The sequence below is a fragment of the Meriones unguiculatus genome, chromosome 17, assembly GCF_030254825.1.
Source record: "Meriones unguiculatus strain TT.TT164.6M chromosome 17, Bangor_MerUng_6.1, whole genome shotgun sequence".
NCBI lineage: Eukaryota > Metazoa > Chordata > Mammalia > Rodentia > Muridae > Meriones > Meriones unguiculatus.
The window spans coordinates 97,497,708-97,515,613 of NC_083364.1; the positions used below are offsets into that span (position 1 = coordinate 97,497,708).

At 48.3% G+C, this 17,906-nt stretch overlaps 2 protein-coding genes across 6 annotated transcripts in view; both read right to left on the reverse strand.

Moving 5' to 3' along the window:
- Window positions 1-3,429: 3,429 nt before the first annotated feature.
- Window positions 3,430-14,681, reverse strand: Psmg1 (proteasome assembly chaperone 1). Of its 4 annotated transcripts, none has more exons than XM_021662190.2 (7): window positions 14,468-14,681; window positions 13,104-13,210; window positions 11,645-11,796; window positions 10,962-11,024; window positions 7,045-7,243; window positions 5,500-5,636; window positions 3,430-3,624 (listed from the first exon to the last, which is right to left on the reverse strand). In XM_021662190.2, the coding sequence occupies exons 1-7, from the start codon at window positions 14,602-14,604 to the stop codon at window positions 3,550-3,552; spliced, it is 870 nt and encodes a 289-aa protein (XP_021517865.1). In that variant the 5' UTR covers window positions 14,605-14,681; the 3' UTR covers window positions 3,430-3,549. The 4 variants fall into 4 exon arrangements, with proteins under 4 accessions (XP_021517865.1, XP_021517866.1, XP_021517867.1 ...); XM_021662191.2 differs by lacking the exon at window positions 14,468-14,681 and adding an exon at window positions 14,257-14,452; XM_021662192.2 differs by lacking the exon at window positions 14,468-14,681 and adding an exon at window positions 13,949-14,223.
- Window positions 14,682-15,314: 633 nt separating this feature from the next.
- The window catches only part of Brwd1 (bromodomain and WD repeat domain containing 1), an 87,733-nt gene continuing 85,141 nt past the window's right edge, over window positions 15,315-17,906 (reverse strand). The window contains exon 36 of one of the 2 annotated variants that reach the window (XM_060370814.1): window positions 15,315-17,665. In XM_060370814.1, coding sequence (XP_060226797.1) covers window positions 17,376-17,665 — 290 coding nt within the window. In that variant the 3' untranslated portion in view covers window positions 15,315-17,375. The remainder of the gene's footprint in view (window positions 17,666-17,906) is intronic. The other variant, XM_060370813.1, reaches the window with a different exon arrangement.

A 17,906-nucleotide genomic window follows, 5' to 3' on the forward strand; every position in this document is an offset into this window, starting at 1 on the left:
AGTAGAACCAGGAGCAGCACACAGGTCGGCAGGCAGGTGGCTCCAGGCTGCTTTCATGAAAGGCATGACTGCAGTCAAAATGTTCCCTCACGTCTTCCGGAGTGTCAAGAGAGCCACTTCAACTTGCAGAGAACAGTAGCCAAGGTTTGACTTGCAGCTGTGGTTGTTTATTTACACAAAGACAGAGAGCTCTTGTTCACCAGAGAGGGTGCTGCCATGTCTCACATTCAAGACATCTGTGCCGACTATATTAGTATGACAGGAACAGGCCCCGACATGAAGAGCTAGCACCAAAGCATTCCCAAGTTAGACTGAAACGGAGAAGCCACCCAGAACCAGGCATGACAGTTATGTCCCTTCTGTCATGGAAGGCTCCCACTCAGTTCATGTGATCAAAGCCTGCTTCATCAAGGGAGTCCCAACTGAAAATCTACATCTCCTCTCCACAAAGCCTGGACACCAGGGAGTCATCCGGATTCTCCTTCACCTTCTCCCTTCATGTTTTACACATCTCTTTTCTCTATTCTTTTAGCCAAAATCAAAGCTGTCAGTCACGCTTTCCTTTTCTCTGTCCTTTTTTCTCTCTTGTCTAGTGTTAGGAGGTTGAAAAAAATGGAAGAAAAGGGGTGGAGGAAAGAACCCACAGAGATGCAAAGACAAGCTACAGCCGTGCACAAAACGGCCTTCCCACAAACATCCTGTGCCATCAGCTCCGGGTGAGGCATCCTCCTGCCTGAGCTCCGTGCGCACCACTAAAACTGACATGACATCTTAGTCGGCAAAGCCTGCAGCTTGTTCCACCTCGGCTGACCCAACATCCCTGTAGCTGCTCGTCACCTGGGACTCATTTCTACATTTAGAACGTTAGTAGACCCAGTCGGCAGATGGTGAGTGAGCGAAGGAAGAAGACACGGGACTGAGGACTGCAGGGAAGACGTGCTCACGCTGTCAGGGCACTGCCTGCCACCGTGGGAACTGGCGCCATACTAGGGTCCCTGTGCTGGTCCCTGCTTCTGGTGGATCTGCATGCAGCAGCTACAGCCAGGCCCTGGGTGCTGCACCAGGCGAAGCCCATGTCCCTGCTACTGTGGCCCCTTTGTTAGGAACTGGGGTGGCTGAACTAAGAGCCTGTACTTTAGTAAATATAAAAACGAGCGTTGGGCTACATAATGCTTGTTATCAGCCTTATAATTATTGTGACAGTATTATCTAACCCACTATCACAAATAATAAGACACAGACACCTGTTAGATTCATAATTGCCTTATTTCCTTGGGCTGGGCAGTATTTCACCTATGCTGTCTCAGTATCCTCACCATCCATCTCCTAGCCCCCATCCAATGCCATCCGCCTTAACCTTCATCTGGTCCACCTTCCATCCATAATCCCATGACACTTGCTTCATCTGGGACTTCTCACGCCATTATTGGAGTCCTTCTTCCTGGCCCACGTCATTCCTTCTCCACACTGGGTCCTCCCTCCTCGATTCCTGTTGGTCTGTCTCCTGTGATTCTCCTGTCCTCTCCAAACCTGGAAACTTTAGCCACGGCTACCCCATTCTGCCCTGCCCAGGTATAAGCTGTTGAATCAACCAATCAGATATATCTCAGGCAGGTTTACACAACAAGAACAGGTGTGACCAGATCTTGAGGCCAGACCATACATCAAACCAATTTCCAACAAGACCAGCTGCTATCCCAGAATGAACCTCCGAACCCACATTGAGTATTCAAGGTCTCTGCTGAGATCACCTCTGATTACAGAGTGAGTTCCAGGATAGCCAAGGCTATACAGTGACACACCTGTCAGCTGCACTGGCTGAAGAAGGGACACATCTGTCAGCTGCACTGGCTGAGGACACACCTGTCAGCTGCACTGGCTAAAGAAGGGACACATCTGTCAGCTGCACTGGCTGAGGAGGACACATCTGTCAGCTGCACTGGCTGAGGAGGACACACCTGTCAGCTGCACTGGCTGAAGAAGGGACACACCTGTCAGCTGCACTGGCTGAGGAGGGGACACACCTGTCAGCTGCACTGGCTGAAGGGACACATCTGTCAGCTGCACTGGCTGAGGAGGACACACCTGTCAGCTGCACTGGCTGAGGAGGACACCTGTCAGCTGCACTGGCTGAGGAGGGGACACATCTGTCAGCTGCACAGACTGAGGAGGACACACCTGTCAGCTGCACTGGCTGAGGAGGACACCTGTCAGCTGCACTGGCTGAAGAAGGGACACACCTGTCAGCTGCACTGGCTGAGGAGGACAAACCTGTCAGCTGCACTGGCTGAGGAGGACAAACCTGTCAGCTGCACTGGCTGAGGAGGACAAACCTGTCAACTGCACTGGCTGAGGAGGGGACACATATTTCTCTGATGGAGGAAGGTCTGTTTCCAGATGCTGATTCAGTGCCTTGAGGTCTGGTTACCCGGTGCCATGGGCTTTGTTATGAACGTTTAACTATCGCTGTAACGCACGTGATGATAAGGAATGCTCGCCAGTTATCTGATTGGCTGATTAAGGGCTTACACCTGGGATGGGCAGAAACGAGGTCGACCAGGCTAAGCTGTGAGTGCTCTGAGGACAGGAGGATCTTGGGAAGGAAAGACAGGTCCAGGAAGAGGAAGGAAGCAGAGAGCCGCCACGGGTTACCGTGGAGAGGAGCATGGCCAGATCGGCGTGGATGGAGGGGAGCAGCCCGGATGAAGAACATTAGCAGGTGTTTATGGAATTCTGGATGGGAGGCAGCCCGGATGGAAATTACTGGAGCAGATGTTATGGGATGGGGCTTGGGGTGAAACAAGCTGTTGTAAAACCTCTCAGGGGTCTGTCTTTGCTGTGACAGCCGGTTAGAGAAGACCACCATAATTATGGAGCTAACAGTAAGCATTGTTAGACCCGACTTTTAAGTCATCTACAGCTTTTCTCCATGTTTCACTTCAAGCACAGTAAGTCTTGCCTTGTTAGCTCAGCACCTACAGGATCTCCCAGATGTCCCTACCCAGAAACCAGCTTCCACACCTGCTGATCTGTTGGACCTACCTGCACTGTTCAACACTGATACACCTGCTGACGTCTGCAGCCTTTCAAACATCTGCATCGCTTCTGAAAGGAAGAAAGGAAGAGGCTGGAGAAGACTCAGTGCCAAAGCACTGGCTGCTATTGCAGAAGACAGGAGTTCAGTTCCCAGCACCCAGACAGTGGCTCACAACTATCCGTAACTCCAGGGGATCTGACACTCTATTCTGGCCTCTGTGGGCACTGCACACAGTCCACAGACATACACACAGTTGAGATACTCATATGTTTAAAAATATTTTTAAAAGGAAATGACCAAAAAGTAGCCCATCTCACAGGTGACAAAAAAATGACTGGCTCATTAGTATTTCAGCTGTAGACATGCCATCATTAACAAAAACAAAGTTACAATTAATTTTTACATTTTTATTGTGTTTATCACCCTCACAATATCCACAACCCAGAATAAAGTACAAACAGTGACTGCCCCTTGAAACAGGAGGTCGTGGCCATGGCTCCCCACCGTTGGGGTCACGTGTAAATGTTGCTTTGAATCTCATTTGTGGTCATCAATTTCTTCAGTATTTCTCGGCTTTCAGGAATGTTCTAGGAAGAAAGAAGGAGTCACTGAACACGCTCCCGTCCCAACACTGACGCACAGGAGCCTGGCTGCAGGCTCACCCTGCCCTTCACCTCATCTACCTCTAGTAGTGAAAAGGGGACGGTCACTGGCCTGGCCAGCTTGGCACACCTCAGTCAGCTGAGAAGGTAGTTTCAGCCGCAGGCCTGCCCAGGACTGGCCTGTGGGCCTGTCTGAGGGGCTGTCCTGACTGAGAACTGATGCAGCAGGGCGCAGCCCACTGTGGGTAGCACCCTTCCGGGTTCATGCACCCGGGCTGCATAAAGCATCCTGTGAGAGGTGCCCACCCTCCAGCCCTGGCCTCTGGGCCTGCCCTAACCCCCTCAGGGAGGGGTGGCCCAGAAGCAGAGGCTAAGTAAATCCTTTCTTCCCAAAGCTGCTCTTGGCCAGAGCAGCCAGAACCGAACTATAACACAGGCCCGTAACACACACACACACACACACACACACACACACCGTCAGCACACGTCTCTCACACCACGCTACCACCCTAACACAGTGGCTTATGTTCTCCTTACCTGCTGCCCACTCCTCCCCACTAACACCCCACTAACACACCCACTAACACACTTTCTCAGGCGTCTTTCCTGGGTTGACTGCTTGCTCCCTCCAAGTGAGCTGCCCTCAAGCCATGCCCCTCCTGTCTGTGGAGCTGCCAGGGGATGCCACAGCAGGGTCCCAAGATGTCCCCTACCCACAACCACAAACCGAGTACCAGCTCAGGTCCACTGCGCTCAGTCCTGAAGGTGTGGCACCGAGGCAATGGACTGCTCAGTCCAAGTGTCCTGAGGACACGAGGCTGAGGTGAGGTCTCAGAGCCTGTGTACAAGCCAGCATACTCTCAAGCACCAGAAACCCCAGTGCTGAGGACGCTGGGCCTCACAGCCTGGCCAAACCCACAAGCTCCGTGTTTCAGGGAACAAGGTGAAGAGGAGGAAGACACCGACCACTGATCTGTACCTCACATCCACACACACCCATCTCCCCCCATACACACTGATGAGCTACACCTCAAACCCACACATACACACCACTGACCTACACCTCATCCCCACACCCTGTGCCCCTCCATACACTAAGCCCATTTTTTGTTAAAAGAGAACAGTACTCAGCAGGTCATGGTGGCAGGCACTCTAATGCCAACATTTGGGAGAGGCTGGCCTGGGCAGCGGGGAGGAACGCTACCTCAGCCGTATGAAAACACTCTCCAGAGCGCCATCTCACCTGCCACAAGCCACTACCCTGAGGGCAAAGCGGGACCGCTGAGAGGTGACTTCGGCTAAGTTTATTCCAGCCTGATCCGCCAAGTCCTGGTGTTCCTGAGAACACCTCCATCGTGAGACACAGCACCTCCTGCCTGAGGGACACGGCGGGGTAGCCACACAAGCCCCCGACAGAGAAGCTAAACCTGAAGTGCCTCAGGGGGAGAGAGGGCCAGCAGCTGAGCCCTCACTCCCTGGAGAGGACCTGCTTCATTCCCAGTCACACCTGGGCTCACAGCATCTGTGACTGCAGTTCCCGAGGAGCCAACAGGCACTGCACGCCTGTGGTGCACATAAGCGCTCACAGGCACACACACAAACAAAATAACAAATCAATCTTTAAAAGATAAACTACAAACTTCCGAGTTAACGGGCTGCAGGAAGCTCTTAAGCAATGACATCTACCCACAGGGACACGTGAGTGTCAGAGCAGTCCACGAACCCACACTCAGGAGCACGCAGCCGCCGCAGCACAAACCATGGGGCAGCGGTGTCAAGAGCCCATTGTATGCCACCTACGCAGATGCTGGCCTGCAGCACGGCCATCTTTCGGGTCACTGCAGCGACCTCACTGCTTACCTTCACCAAGCATTCCAACATACAGGAAGAAAGCACAGGCTTAAAGGCTTCAACCGTGACCAGGTCCAACTTCATCACATCAGTGTAGCACAGATACAGGACCGCCGGGATTTTCCACACTTGACAGTAGCTCAGAACTGCAACACACAAAGGAAAAACAATGCTTGTTTTCTAGGACATAATTGGGGTTGTTTCTTTGGTTTTTTGAGACAGGGTTTCTCTGTGTAGCCCTGGCTGTCCTGGAACCTGCTCTGTAAACCAGGCTGGCCTCAAATTCCCAGAGACCTGCCTGCCTCTGCCTCCCAGGTGTTGGGATTAAAGGTGTGTGCCAGCACACCCAGCAGTGTGACATGACTTTTAAATTAAACACTTTTAAATAAAAGCTGTTTTAAGTCGGCTTTTGGCCTCTTTTCATCAAGGCCCCTACTGCCATGCTGCCCTAATTTTTCAAAATCAACTCTACCTAATAAGGTTTTATAAATATTATCTTTTGCATTTTCTGGCCATCCTGTCATAATTTTAAGAATTGAAGTATTACAACATTGTCCTTTTTAAGGAGGCACATGCAAAGAGTACTCTATAATGAAAACTGTGAACTAACACTACTTTCCTTCCATGAGTAACTGTAACTCAAAAAGCAAAGCATTATGCTTAAAATGCATTTAACAAAAAACAAGTAGACACCGTGAAACACTAACCACTGAAAACAAACAATCTCTCCTGGCATAACAGGTGTCAAAGGCAGTGTGATGATCTTCCGTGTCAACCTGACAAGGGCCTAGAACTGCGCAGGAAACAAGACCCTGACACGTCTGAGCACTATCAAGATGAGGCTGACTGAGGTGTGCAGGCCCACTTTAGAAAGGAGAGGGCGCAGAGCACGAGCCTTCACCTTACTCCACTTCCTGACAGCGAAGCAATGCGGCCAGCAGCTCAGCTCCTGCTGCCAGCTTTCCCCACCATGATGGAATGCATCCCCTTCAGCTGTAAGCAGAAGAACCCTTCATCCCATAAGCCACTTCTGCTGGGTAATAACAGTGTCACAACAGAAGTAAGAGGTAGGGCTGGAAAGATGGCTCAGAGGTTAAGAGCACTGCTTGCTTTTCTAGAGGTCCTGAGTTTAATTCCCAGCAACTGCATGGTGGCTCACAACCACCTATAGTGAGATCTGGTGCCCTCTTCTGGTGCTCAGGTGTACATGCAGGCAGAACATTGTATATATAATAAAATAAATAAATCTTTAAAAAAAAAACAGAAGAGGTATGATAAAAATGTCAAGAGGAACAACCAAGCTTCGATATTCCAAACTTTCTACTTTGATAATTAACATTGCCAAGGGTCACATCCCAGCAACCCACATAGAACACTGGGCTCCACTGACAGTGTGGACTCGGAACGGAGACCCTCAGCTGCTGTCGAAGCTGCAGTCCGGGACTCGGAAGTGAGCCTGAGCTCCCTCACACGCACACAGACGAGCGCCCACTTCAGGGGCCAGCCCTAGCAACAGTCATCTACAGCCTGGGGCAGCCCCAGCGCACGGCCCACCTGCTGCAGGCAGGTCACGCACGATGTTCGGCTGCTCCAGCAGCGGGCAGCACACAGGATCTCTGAACTTCTGGGTTTTTAGGGCTCTGAGGAACGGAGAAGGAAGGCTGCTGGTAGACGCAGAGGTCTTATACTCTGTGACATGGCGGCACGTGAGAACCGTTACTTGCATCTTCTTCCTGGGTCGGGAGCCAAAAACCTAAGAGAACACGGATTCTATGTTAAACTTCCTTTCCCTCACCAGGAACGCTGCTCTGGTGACTCAGCCCAACGGGCAGCGACACTTCACGCTGCAGGCGGGCTTGACCAGCCTGCGACCATGGCTCTGAGGGCCAGCTACTCAATCTTCCAAGTCATTGTCTTGTCTCTGAACGGAGGATGGCAGTGCCCAGCATCCACGTGATTACAACAGCATAGACCAGGGGTCCAAAGAACAACAGTGGCCGTGCCTGCCACCTTATGTCACAGCGCACACTCAACACCTCCTCCCACCTGCTACCCGAGAATCAGCCTACAGAGCTTAATGTCAGCGTTACCACAACAGGAGCTAAGTTTTAATCACTCTGAATCTCAAAGTAAACTGTAAAGTGTAAATCTGACAGGTCAGCAAGGGTCCTTATATCTTTTACTTAAATTCATGGCCAAAAAAAAAGCAAACCAAAAAGCAGTGAAAACAACAATTTAAAAAAAAAACCTTCTTTTTTGTTTTTTCAAGACAGAATTTCTCTTAACAGCCCTGGCTTTCCTGGAACTGGCTTTGTAGACCAGGCTAGCCTTGAAGTCAGAGAGATCAGCCTGCCAAGTGCTGATCAAGGCTGCCAAGTGCTTAAGTAGGAATAAAAGCAGTTGCCTGGCTTTTTTTTTTTTTTTTTGAGATTTATCTATTTATGTACTTCATGCATGAGTGTGCTGTCTGTCTGTACACCTGCATGTCAGAAGAGGGTGCCAGATCTCATTACAGACGTTGTGAGCCACCATGTGGGGTGCTGGGAATTGAACTCAGAACCCCTAAAAGAGCAGCCAGTGAGTGCTCTTAACCTCTGAGCCGTCCCTCCTGCTGCTGCCACCAAGCCTTCCCTGTCTGCTGCCAGGAATTCTCCATCAGAACAGACTCTGTCCCTCTGGAAGTAGAAACCAAAATTAAACAACTTCTTCCTCTTCTTTTTGTTGATGTATTTTTTCATAACAACAAAAGTGATTAATACGAGTGTGTGCCACCGTGTCTAACTTGTTTGAAATATTTTATGAAATAAGAATATGGCTAGGCTGGGCATGGTGGTGCACACCTGCAATCCCAGCTCTCAGAGAGGCAGAGGCAGGCAGAACTCTGAGTTCAAGGCCAGCCTGATCTACAAAGTGAGTCCAGGGCAGTCAAGGGTACACAGAGAAACCCTTCCTCAAAAAGAAAAGGAAAGAAAATGGCTTGTGCCAACAATAGGAAAACCAAAAGCTTTGTAACAGGAACCATAAATGATTTACACGATTAATTTCACTGCGGCACAGCCTGTAAATAAATACTAAAAAAAAGGTTAGTGCTTGCAAGCTAGTCACTGGGTACATCCATTTAAGAAAAAAAACTCACAGTGCAATTTCACTTCCTCCTGTAGTAGTCCAGTCTGAACCCATAGTACCTGATGACTGTCAAGCTGTGTGTCACTGTGAGGATTTGGCTGTCACTAACACTGCAGGGGTTCTCAAAAATATGCCTAAGGAGAACAGTGTCAATTAAAAAGCTCTGCTTTAGCCAGGCAGTGACAGCATGAGTTCAAGGCCAGCCTGGTCCACAAAACAAGTTCCAGGACAGCCAGGGCTATACAGAGAAGCCCTGTCTCAGGAAAACAAAACAAAACAAAACAACCCTCTGCTTTAACCCTTACATGGTAGCAAATGCCTATAATCTCAGCACTGAAGAGGGTGAAGCACAAGAATTTTAGGTTCAAGGCCAACCTGAGCTGCTGAGCAAGAATCTCAAAAAAGCTCAAATAATATAAAAATAAATTAAAACATAAAAAGAACTATTTTGCTTTAAGAATGTATAATCTGAGTACTGGATATAGCTAAGAAGCTCAGAACACTTGTTGCTCTTGCAGAAGACCTGGGTTTGGTCCCCAGGACATAGATGGCAGCTCACAACTACCAGTGACTACAGTTCCAGGGGATCTGATGCCCTCTTCTGACCATAACGGGCACCAGGCATTTACAAGGTGTATATATATTAATATATATATGTATGTGTATATAACATATGCAGGTAAAACACTCATGCACATAAATTATTTTTATTTAAAAATGCCTTTTTCTATCTCTTCAAGTCTCAAATGTACTCTTTTTTTCTATAGTACAAGGGTAATATTTTAATATAACTATCATTGTATATAATTTTTTACAGAATTTTCTTTAAGATTTATTTATGTGTGTACACCTACATGACAGAAGAGGACACCATATCTCATTATGGATGGCTGTGAGCCGCCATGTGGTTGCTGGGAATTGAACTCAGGACCTCGGGAAGAGCAGTCAGTGCTCTTGACCTCTGGGTCATCCCTCCAGCCCCACCCTGCATAATTTAAAAGTAATTTAAAAGTAAAGTTAAGCCAGGCCTGATGGCGCAGCTATCACGCCTATGGTCCCAGCACTCAGGAGGCAGAGGCAGGTGGATCTCTGAATTCAAGGCCAGCCTGGTATATACCGATTCCAGGACTGCCAGAGCTACACAGAGAAACCCTGTCTCATGAAAACAAAACAACAAAATTAAAATTGAAATGAGACATTTTTCCCTCCCCCCAAACATACGCCACGGGGCCTCAGTGCACATAAGCAAAGACAGGCATCACCTACACGCCCACCACTCATCACTTCTGTGTGGCACGCTGATCACTCCGTTTTTAAGGCTAACTGCTTTAAAACAGGTACACAGCAAAACTCTCATTTCCAGTCGGTTTCATTTTAGCGTCTGTTCGGAGGTGCAGACAGGTCTTCAGAAACACCCTCCTCACAGGTAGGAGACTGAAGGCTGCGGTGCGCCAGCGGCCGGCCTACTGCTGCACGCTGTCTGCACTAAGTGCACAGCGCAGCGGTGCATGCGCTGCTAACGTTCACACACAGTGAGCATGCACAACCCCAACTCCAAAGCCTTCTGCGGCCAGGCGGGAATTTCAGAAACTTTACTTCACAAATTCAAAATGTTATGAAATTTGTTAAAGCTATATATAAAACATGAACTTGTATTTAAACTTGAGTCTTACCCCTGAGACATGTCAGTCTGTATACGCAAATATTCCAAAACTTTTTAAAAATACGAACTATAACATTTCTAGTCTGGAACATTCTGGAGAAAGCATATTCAATACGTAATGGCAACTGACCAAATCGTCGTTTTTCTAAGGTCCCGGAGTTCACTTTTCAAAATACGGACTTGTAAGCACACCGACAGCTGAGGACGCGTGTGGTCCCTGGAATCTGGCAGTGAATGGCCCCTCCCTCAGAAGCCGCCTGCTGCTCTCCATTTGTGCCACATGCCTGCGCCCTCACCACTGTGGAGCCTGGGCATGACGGCCAGCATCCTGCTGCTCATTTTAAACAACTCTGGTTTGTTTGGTTGGCTGGTTTTGTTTTTGAAGATGGGGTTTCTCTGTGCAGCCCTGGCTCTCCTGGAACTCACTCTATACACCAGGCTGGCCTCCAACTCACAGAGATCCACCTGCCTCTGCCTTCTGAGAGCTGGGCTTAAAGGCGTGCACCACCATCACCTGGCCACAGACATTCTTTTTTAATACTCTGTAACATGCTCCTACAATGTTTTCTTAAGGAAGCAAACTATCCCTGTCTAACATCTGACTGTAAATTAGTGACAAGACCCCAGTCCCCTAAACACAGCACACACAGCCACACCGCGAGTCAGGCTTTCTCCATCTTACCTTCTCCAGCCACTGGAACTGCTGGTCCTCAGCAATGTAGCAACTACACTGACAGAGAAAGACCTGCAAGAGGAATTTCAGGAGTTCTCAAGCCAAGTGCAGGGACACTGGCCTGACATCACATAAACGCATGTAAATACCAGTGACTGGCATTGCTCTAGGCAGCCACAACCCCCAAAGGCCCATGTGCTCACTCCAGGCGCCAAGAGCCTCCAGGTCACTGGCACTGTGTTCTTGAAAGAGCAAACCTACACATATACATATACACATAATCTCCTTGTCCTCTCTTTGTGCCCTGGCCCTGTATTCAGCCGTGCTGCCCCAGCAGTCCCGCCCACAGCTCCCCTCTCCTGAGCCCAGCAGCCCTACAAGCAAAGGGTCTGCCCAGGACATGCACTGGAACTTGAGAATTTGCAGGCTGAAAAATCAACCTTCTCTCTCTGTAAGCCGACTGTCTCAGGCATCTGCTACAGCAATACACGGTAACACAGCAGCTTCCTCATTTTGCTGATTCTAACATTTAAGTTAGGCCTAAAACTTAGACCAGCAGAAATAAATATCAAGACAAAGAATACACTGAGGAGCAAAGGAGAACCCTACCTATGAGAGCCTGCAATGTTTACCATCTAGGGCTCATGCCTAAATTACTGTGTCTCAAGAATATAAAGTCAAGTCCCACATACCGAGGGATCTGATTTCAGCTGATAAAACACACAGAAAGCATCTGCAGGGGACAGATGGACAGTGTCTGTAGTTCTACACCATTCATTCCAGAGCTTAGCACAACCAACTTCTTCCCAGACGCCTGAATTCATAACAAATGATGACAAAAACGCTGCAGGGAGGAAAAAATAAAGGTTAACATAAATCAGTGTCTGGCTACGCAAACTGTACTTCATACTCAAAAGTAAAGTCAGTTACCCTGACCTTAGAGCTAAGGCAGTCACTGCAGACATCCCCTCGGGGGCTACAGAGACGGTCCAGCATTTCAGGCTGAGGCCTGCTCTTGTGTCTCAGAGTGTGGGTCCCAGCACCCAGCCCTGGTGACTCTCCTAACTGTCCGGAGTTCCAGGTCTCAGACATCTGTATTCCTGAGCAAACCCACACATATACATATACACATAATCAAATTTTGTTGTTTTTGTTTTTCAAGACAGGGTTTCTCTGTGTAGCCTGACTATCCTGGAACTCACTCTGTAGACCAGGCTGGCCTTGAACTCACAGAGATTCATCTGCCTCTGCCTCCCAAGTGCTGGCATTACAGGCATGTGCTACCATACCTGGCTTAAATTTCTTTTTAAAAATATATTAAAAAAAAATTTAAAGACCATATAATTGGACTACTTTGAAGCATAGAAAATTTGAGACTGAGGAGTGCAATTCTACACAGTATCATAAGCAGAACTGGAAAGACAGACTTGCCCACAGATCTTGCACAGGGTCACAATGTAACACTCTTCTAAAGCAATTACCCAGCAGACCTTCACATAACAGGTGAAAAGCTACCTACTGCTTACACACTCTCTAAGCAGAGCAAACTTACAGGGCAAGGCCTTTTAACCAGAGTCCATAAACCCACTGAAATCACAAAGGTCTCCACATGTAGGCACACACACTGTTCCAACTAAACTCACATTTTCTGCCTTAAACTTCCCAGATCAACAAACACACGCAAAGACCTTAGAACTGAAGCATTTAAAAATACTTGCAATTATTGCTAGATCCATGGACACCACAACAGACTGGAAAATAGGGCCTTGCACTGTAACTCTGAAGCTGAGAACATTTCCTTTAAATCTCATTTTTTTTTAATGTTTATTACAAAGATGGAAAGAGCAGGCATCTACCTTACTTGAAATAAATCTACTGTGACTTTTTAAGACAGAGCTTCATGTAAACCAGCTTGGCCTTGAACTTCTTCATGTTCCTGTCTACTGCCTCTGCCTCCTGAGTGCTGGGATCACACCATGCCCAGGGTCACGTGGTACCGGGAATCAAACCCAAGGTCTTGTGCATAACCTGAGCCACAAGCCCACGGCCTGCTGTGACCTTCTGAAAATGGCAGCATCTGAAATCTGTGGAAACAAATGCTCTCCAGGTCCTCTCTTGCAACGGGGTGTGCAGTCTTGGCGCGGCACTTACCTGCTGCATTATTTCCTACTGCAATTATAAACTTGGAGCAAGGATGCTTTTCTAGCAGTGCAACCTCAAGAGATGCTTTTGTCTGTCTTTGGAGAAGCCGAACCTCCCTAACAGCAAGAGACAAAAGTAAACAAACGTCACTACAACTACCATCACACTGTAAGAGAAGGGTGACAGGTTGATGCTATACAGAGATGGATGTATAAAGAGATGGAGGCCAGCCAGACGAGATGGATGGTGGACATGTTATCGCTATGGACAGATAACAAACAGATGCTACATATACATACATACATGAATGGATGAATAAATAGGGGGGTGATACAAGATATAGATAATTGTTGAACAGGTGGTATTAGGGAGGAGTCAGTGTCCTTAGTGCTCTTATGCATGGGTAAAATACACGCTTTCTCTTCTTAAAATACAGCAGACTCAAGCAATAACTACTCCATGTCAGAGTCAACCAATGAGTGGGACAACTGCTAACAAATTTCATACTGACCCGACGAACACATTCCAGCACCCCTGCGATCCGGAGAGAGTGCAAAAATAGACTAAAAGCACTTCAAACACTCCTGCCAGCAAAATGCTGAATGTGACCAAGACTCCAAACAATGGTCAAACATTTAGTTGTGGCAAAGTAGTCGAGGAGCATACACATTAATGACTGCAGGACACCATCAGTCAAATCAGGGCTCTCAGGAAGAGTGAGAAAACGAGAGGGGGCTGCCATAAACAAAATGAGCTGCCAAAAGTGTTGGTAGTTGACACAAACCACCGAAAAATACCGTATCTGAAAAAAATCTAGGTGCCTTTGACTGTGGACCAGAATGCTGAACACTTACTAGGACACTCAGGGCAGAGAAGGTGCTAAGCTGCTACCACAAGCATGACGACACAGGTCCTGAGCCCAGACCCGGCGACTGGGAAACCAGAGAATCCCGACGGTCGGGGGCCAGCCAGGGGGACGGAAACGTGAGAGCTGGGTTCGAGGACCGACTCCTCCAAAAGGAGGCGGAAAAGCCAGGGGGCACCCAACCTCCACCTGACCCAACACCATAAACACAAACCAGACGAGTACGCGTCAAGACGGCGTGCTCGGGAAAGGTGGGGCGTGACTGGGACTCCCGGGGGGAGAGGAGAGCGGTGAAACCTGGGCCGAGGGGCCGGCGGGGCCTCTCTGCGTGAGGGAACAGTCTGGAAGGACACAGCTTCCCGCTGACACACGACACGGAGTGGAGGGAGGAGGGCAAGCGTCCCCGGGACTTCGCGAGGGAGTCGGGGTCGCGGCGTGAACGCAGAGCGCTCGCAAGGCCGACGCCGCGCCTCACGCTCCCGGCGGGGAGGCCTTCCCGGAGCCTGACCTCTTCCGCGCCAGCTGCCGCCGGACCTCCCGGTCCTCCGGCGTGTCTCGCCTGCTCTGCTCTTCCTCCTCTTCCTCCTCCTCCGTCCCAGCCCTGCACGGAGCTTTCACCACCTCGCCGAAGAACGTGGCCGCCATGGCCCCTCGGCGCCGCGCCGCGCCGCCAGACCGCGCCTGCGCACCCGCCCCCGGCCACGCCCCGAAACCTCCTCGCCCTTCTGACCACGCCCCCATCTCGGTTCCGAGCGAGGCCACGCCCTAGGTCCTCCGCGGCGGAGGCCCGCAAGCTTCCGGTCCGCCGCCGGACGTCCGGCCCGAGACAGCCTGGGGCTGAGGAGGATCGCGGGCTGAGGTAGGGGGCCGGCTGGCGAGTCAGGCTTCCCGCCCGGCGGGCCTGGCCGCCCTCCGGGGCGCTCCGCTCCACCCTGCTCACCCCGGCACGCGTGGCGGGACCCACCCGCTGGAGGAAACACAGGGGGCTGCGGGTGGAGCACAGATGGCTTCTGATGACTGCCAAGCGGATCCAGACAGAAGGCAAGGCAAGGCGTTTTTAAAGCTTGCCGTTGGTCACTCGTATACAGTATTTTCTGGTTTAGTTTGGGTGCTGGAAGACAGCTCCACCTCATGCTGCTCCCACAAGAGAAGCAGATAACCAAGAGGGGACAAGGAACTGGTTCCTTAGCGACAACACACTCTGGATTGACTTGTGAGGAGATAGGGGGTATTACCCTCACTGCCCATCCTTTAGTAAAATGTTACTAAAGCAAGTAAATGCTTGGGGATCAGAGGGATCTTTTAAAATCAACTCTCAGAAAGTTGCTTAAAATCTCTCAAGGTGTAGAAAAACAATGCTCACAGTCTACTGGGAATAAAAAGCATATTCATTTTAACATACCTACTTTAAAAAACAAACAAACACTGTAATAAAAAGCAGATTAATAGCAAATAGGACACTATGTATGGCTACAACACATACAAGATTGCCACTAGGGTACCTTAAGACCGGAAGACAAAGGATTAATTGACATATCTGGAGAATTGGCTTTCTCTTTGCATTTTTGTTAAACTGGTATTTTTTTTCTTCAATAAGATACGGAATTTGATTTCTCAATCACATGAAGAAACCGTTAACAGAAATCTAAAGCATGATTTAAATCATACAGAAGTGGTGGCTTATTGGCCAAGCTTTAAATTCTACACACTTCCAAGAGCAATTTCATGAGAGTGTTAGGTTTTAAATGCTAAATTGATGCAGTCACAATAAAGAGACAGAACACTTTAAAGGATAAATAAAAATTTGTTCCAGTTAAACGCCAGCCCTGAAAGGGGTTCCATTAGGAAAGGCTGGACAAGATGAGAAACTAGTTCTACCACAGCAGGTTGTCATTCAGGCCTCCTATCCACACTGTCAAAATTTACATGAGTCTTCATGAGCGAGATATTTTCATTTCATGGCATTTCTTGAGGATATAATTGTCCAGTAAGTAATGTCTATGACATTTGGGAATGATCATTTAAGCATTTCATTAAAGCTCAAAAAGCAAAAAAACCCATGCACCTAATAGTTCAATAGGAATTCTTCTCTTTCTTGGCTGCGCTAGTAGCAAGATACTGAAAATTATTTCAAATTAAGGTACAAAAAAGAAGAGAGGACACACATTATAGGTTAGAACATTCTGACTCGTGTCTTTGTTTTTAAGCAGGCATTTAACCACAAACAGGTTTCTCAAGTAATCTAGCCACTTTGGCCATACATGTAAGCAGGAAATGTGAATTACTGCTAATGAAAAAGTACACGGGTCCCTTTTTTTTTTTTTTATTTACACACATGCAAATTATGTCTAATAGTTACAGTGTTTTTATTGGAAAAACAAACCATTGGCACATTTCTTCAATGACATGTTACAGACTTGACAGCATGTTCACAGCTCACTTCTGGTGACCTTAATGTCAACAAATAGCCATGAACAACAAACTCACTCTCTGAAGGCAGAGCATTTGTACCACAGTGACCGGAGGGGTAACACTGGCAGAGGCCACAGTGGAGGCCAGACTCCTGACACTGCCTTGTTGGTCAGACTGGAATGAGCTTGCAGTGCTCAAATTTCTAACTTTTAAGGTGCAGTAGAGAAACGTAAGAAATAGGGTTTAACTGCATTCCCTAAAGAGATAACTAGATCTTATTCTGTTTTCTGACTTGTTACAAGTCAGGCCTCTTCATTTTTGCTGCTACATTGGGGGGAAAATGTACAAGCATCACATTCAGAACTTTCTTAGAAAACTATATTCCCTGAATTGATCATACCAAGTGATTAGCACTCAGTATGAGTTCCAGTGCTATAAGGAAGACATTGTCTTTCCAACAGTCCTCTTAAAAAGCCAGTAACATCCCAGCATTGATGGCCCCAGTTCTTTTTGTGCATTACAGAAATTAGACCCAGTTAAAATTCAGTTGGCTTACTGGCATGTCCTTTGGAAGTGAGGGTAAACCATTAAAATTGGCATCCAGGTCAAATGTGGACAGCTTACGAGTTTCCCCACGGATCCCGTACACTTCCTGTCTTCTCTAAAGAGCCACGCTGTCAAGCCTTTGCTTTACAGAAAGCGGGCCCTTCTGCCTTCTCCCCTGACTACATGATCCACTTCTACCACCTCCGTGGAGCTCCCTGTGCTGTGCTGTGGAGGACTGACTGGAGCAGTGGAGGATGCCCGCTTTGACCCACAGTATTGACTTTAGAAAATTATTCAGAAGGTCCGGGATGGCTTAGGGCTGGGAGTGGACTGCAGCTGCAGACACTGAAGTGCTGACATTCCAGGTACCCTTTCTGCCTCAGTCATGGCTGGGTTTTTCTTTCCAGGATCTGAACCGCCTAAGAGAAAGCACTTTGCTACTCTCTTCTAGCTCCTTTTCATTCTCTTGAGTGTGTGCGTGCACCATCCTCTAGATCACCGCTCAGTAACTTTTTCTTAGCTGCGGCAGAAGCATGTCGATAGGGCAGTTTTCTGCTGTTCCTCCTAATCCGGACATTGTCAGGTACTGAGGCCATTTCTTTTAGATTACTCATTATCTTTATTTTATTTGCAGCAACAGTAGCACATCTGCGGGGGACTTTGAGAGTGTCACTATGCATCTGCACTGCATCCTCATGCATGCATGGCCTCATTTTTGTATTGGGTTCTCTGTCTTTACGAACAGATTCTGAAAAGTGAGTGGAAATTCATGTAAATACAAAAACCTTGTCACAAGACTGTACGATATACATTCCTCAACAACAGTCCTGAGCAAATCTTAACCATGAGAACATCTAAAAAGCTGGCCTGACAAGTGTATGACTTCCATTTGCATCCCTGTCAGGACCACTGTAGTAATGGCTTACAAGAATGAGGCTAATGCCCTTAGCCTCGTAAAGCTAAGAAGGACTTTCAGATGTCTCGATTTG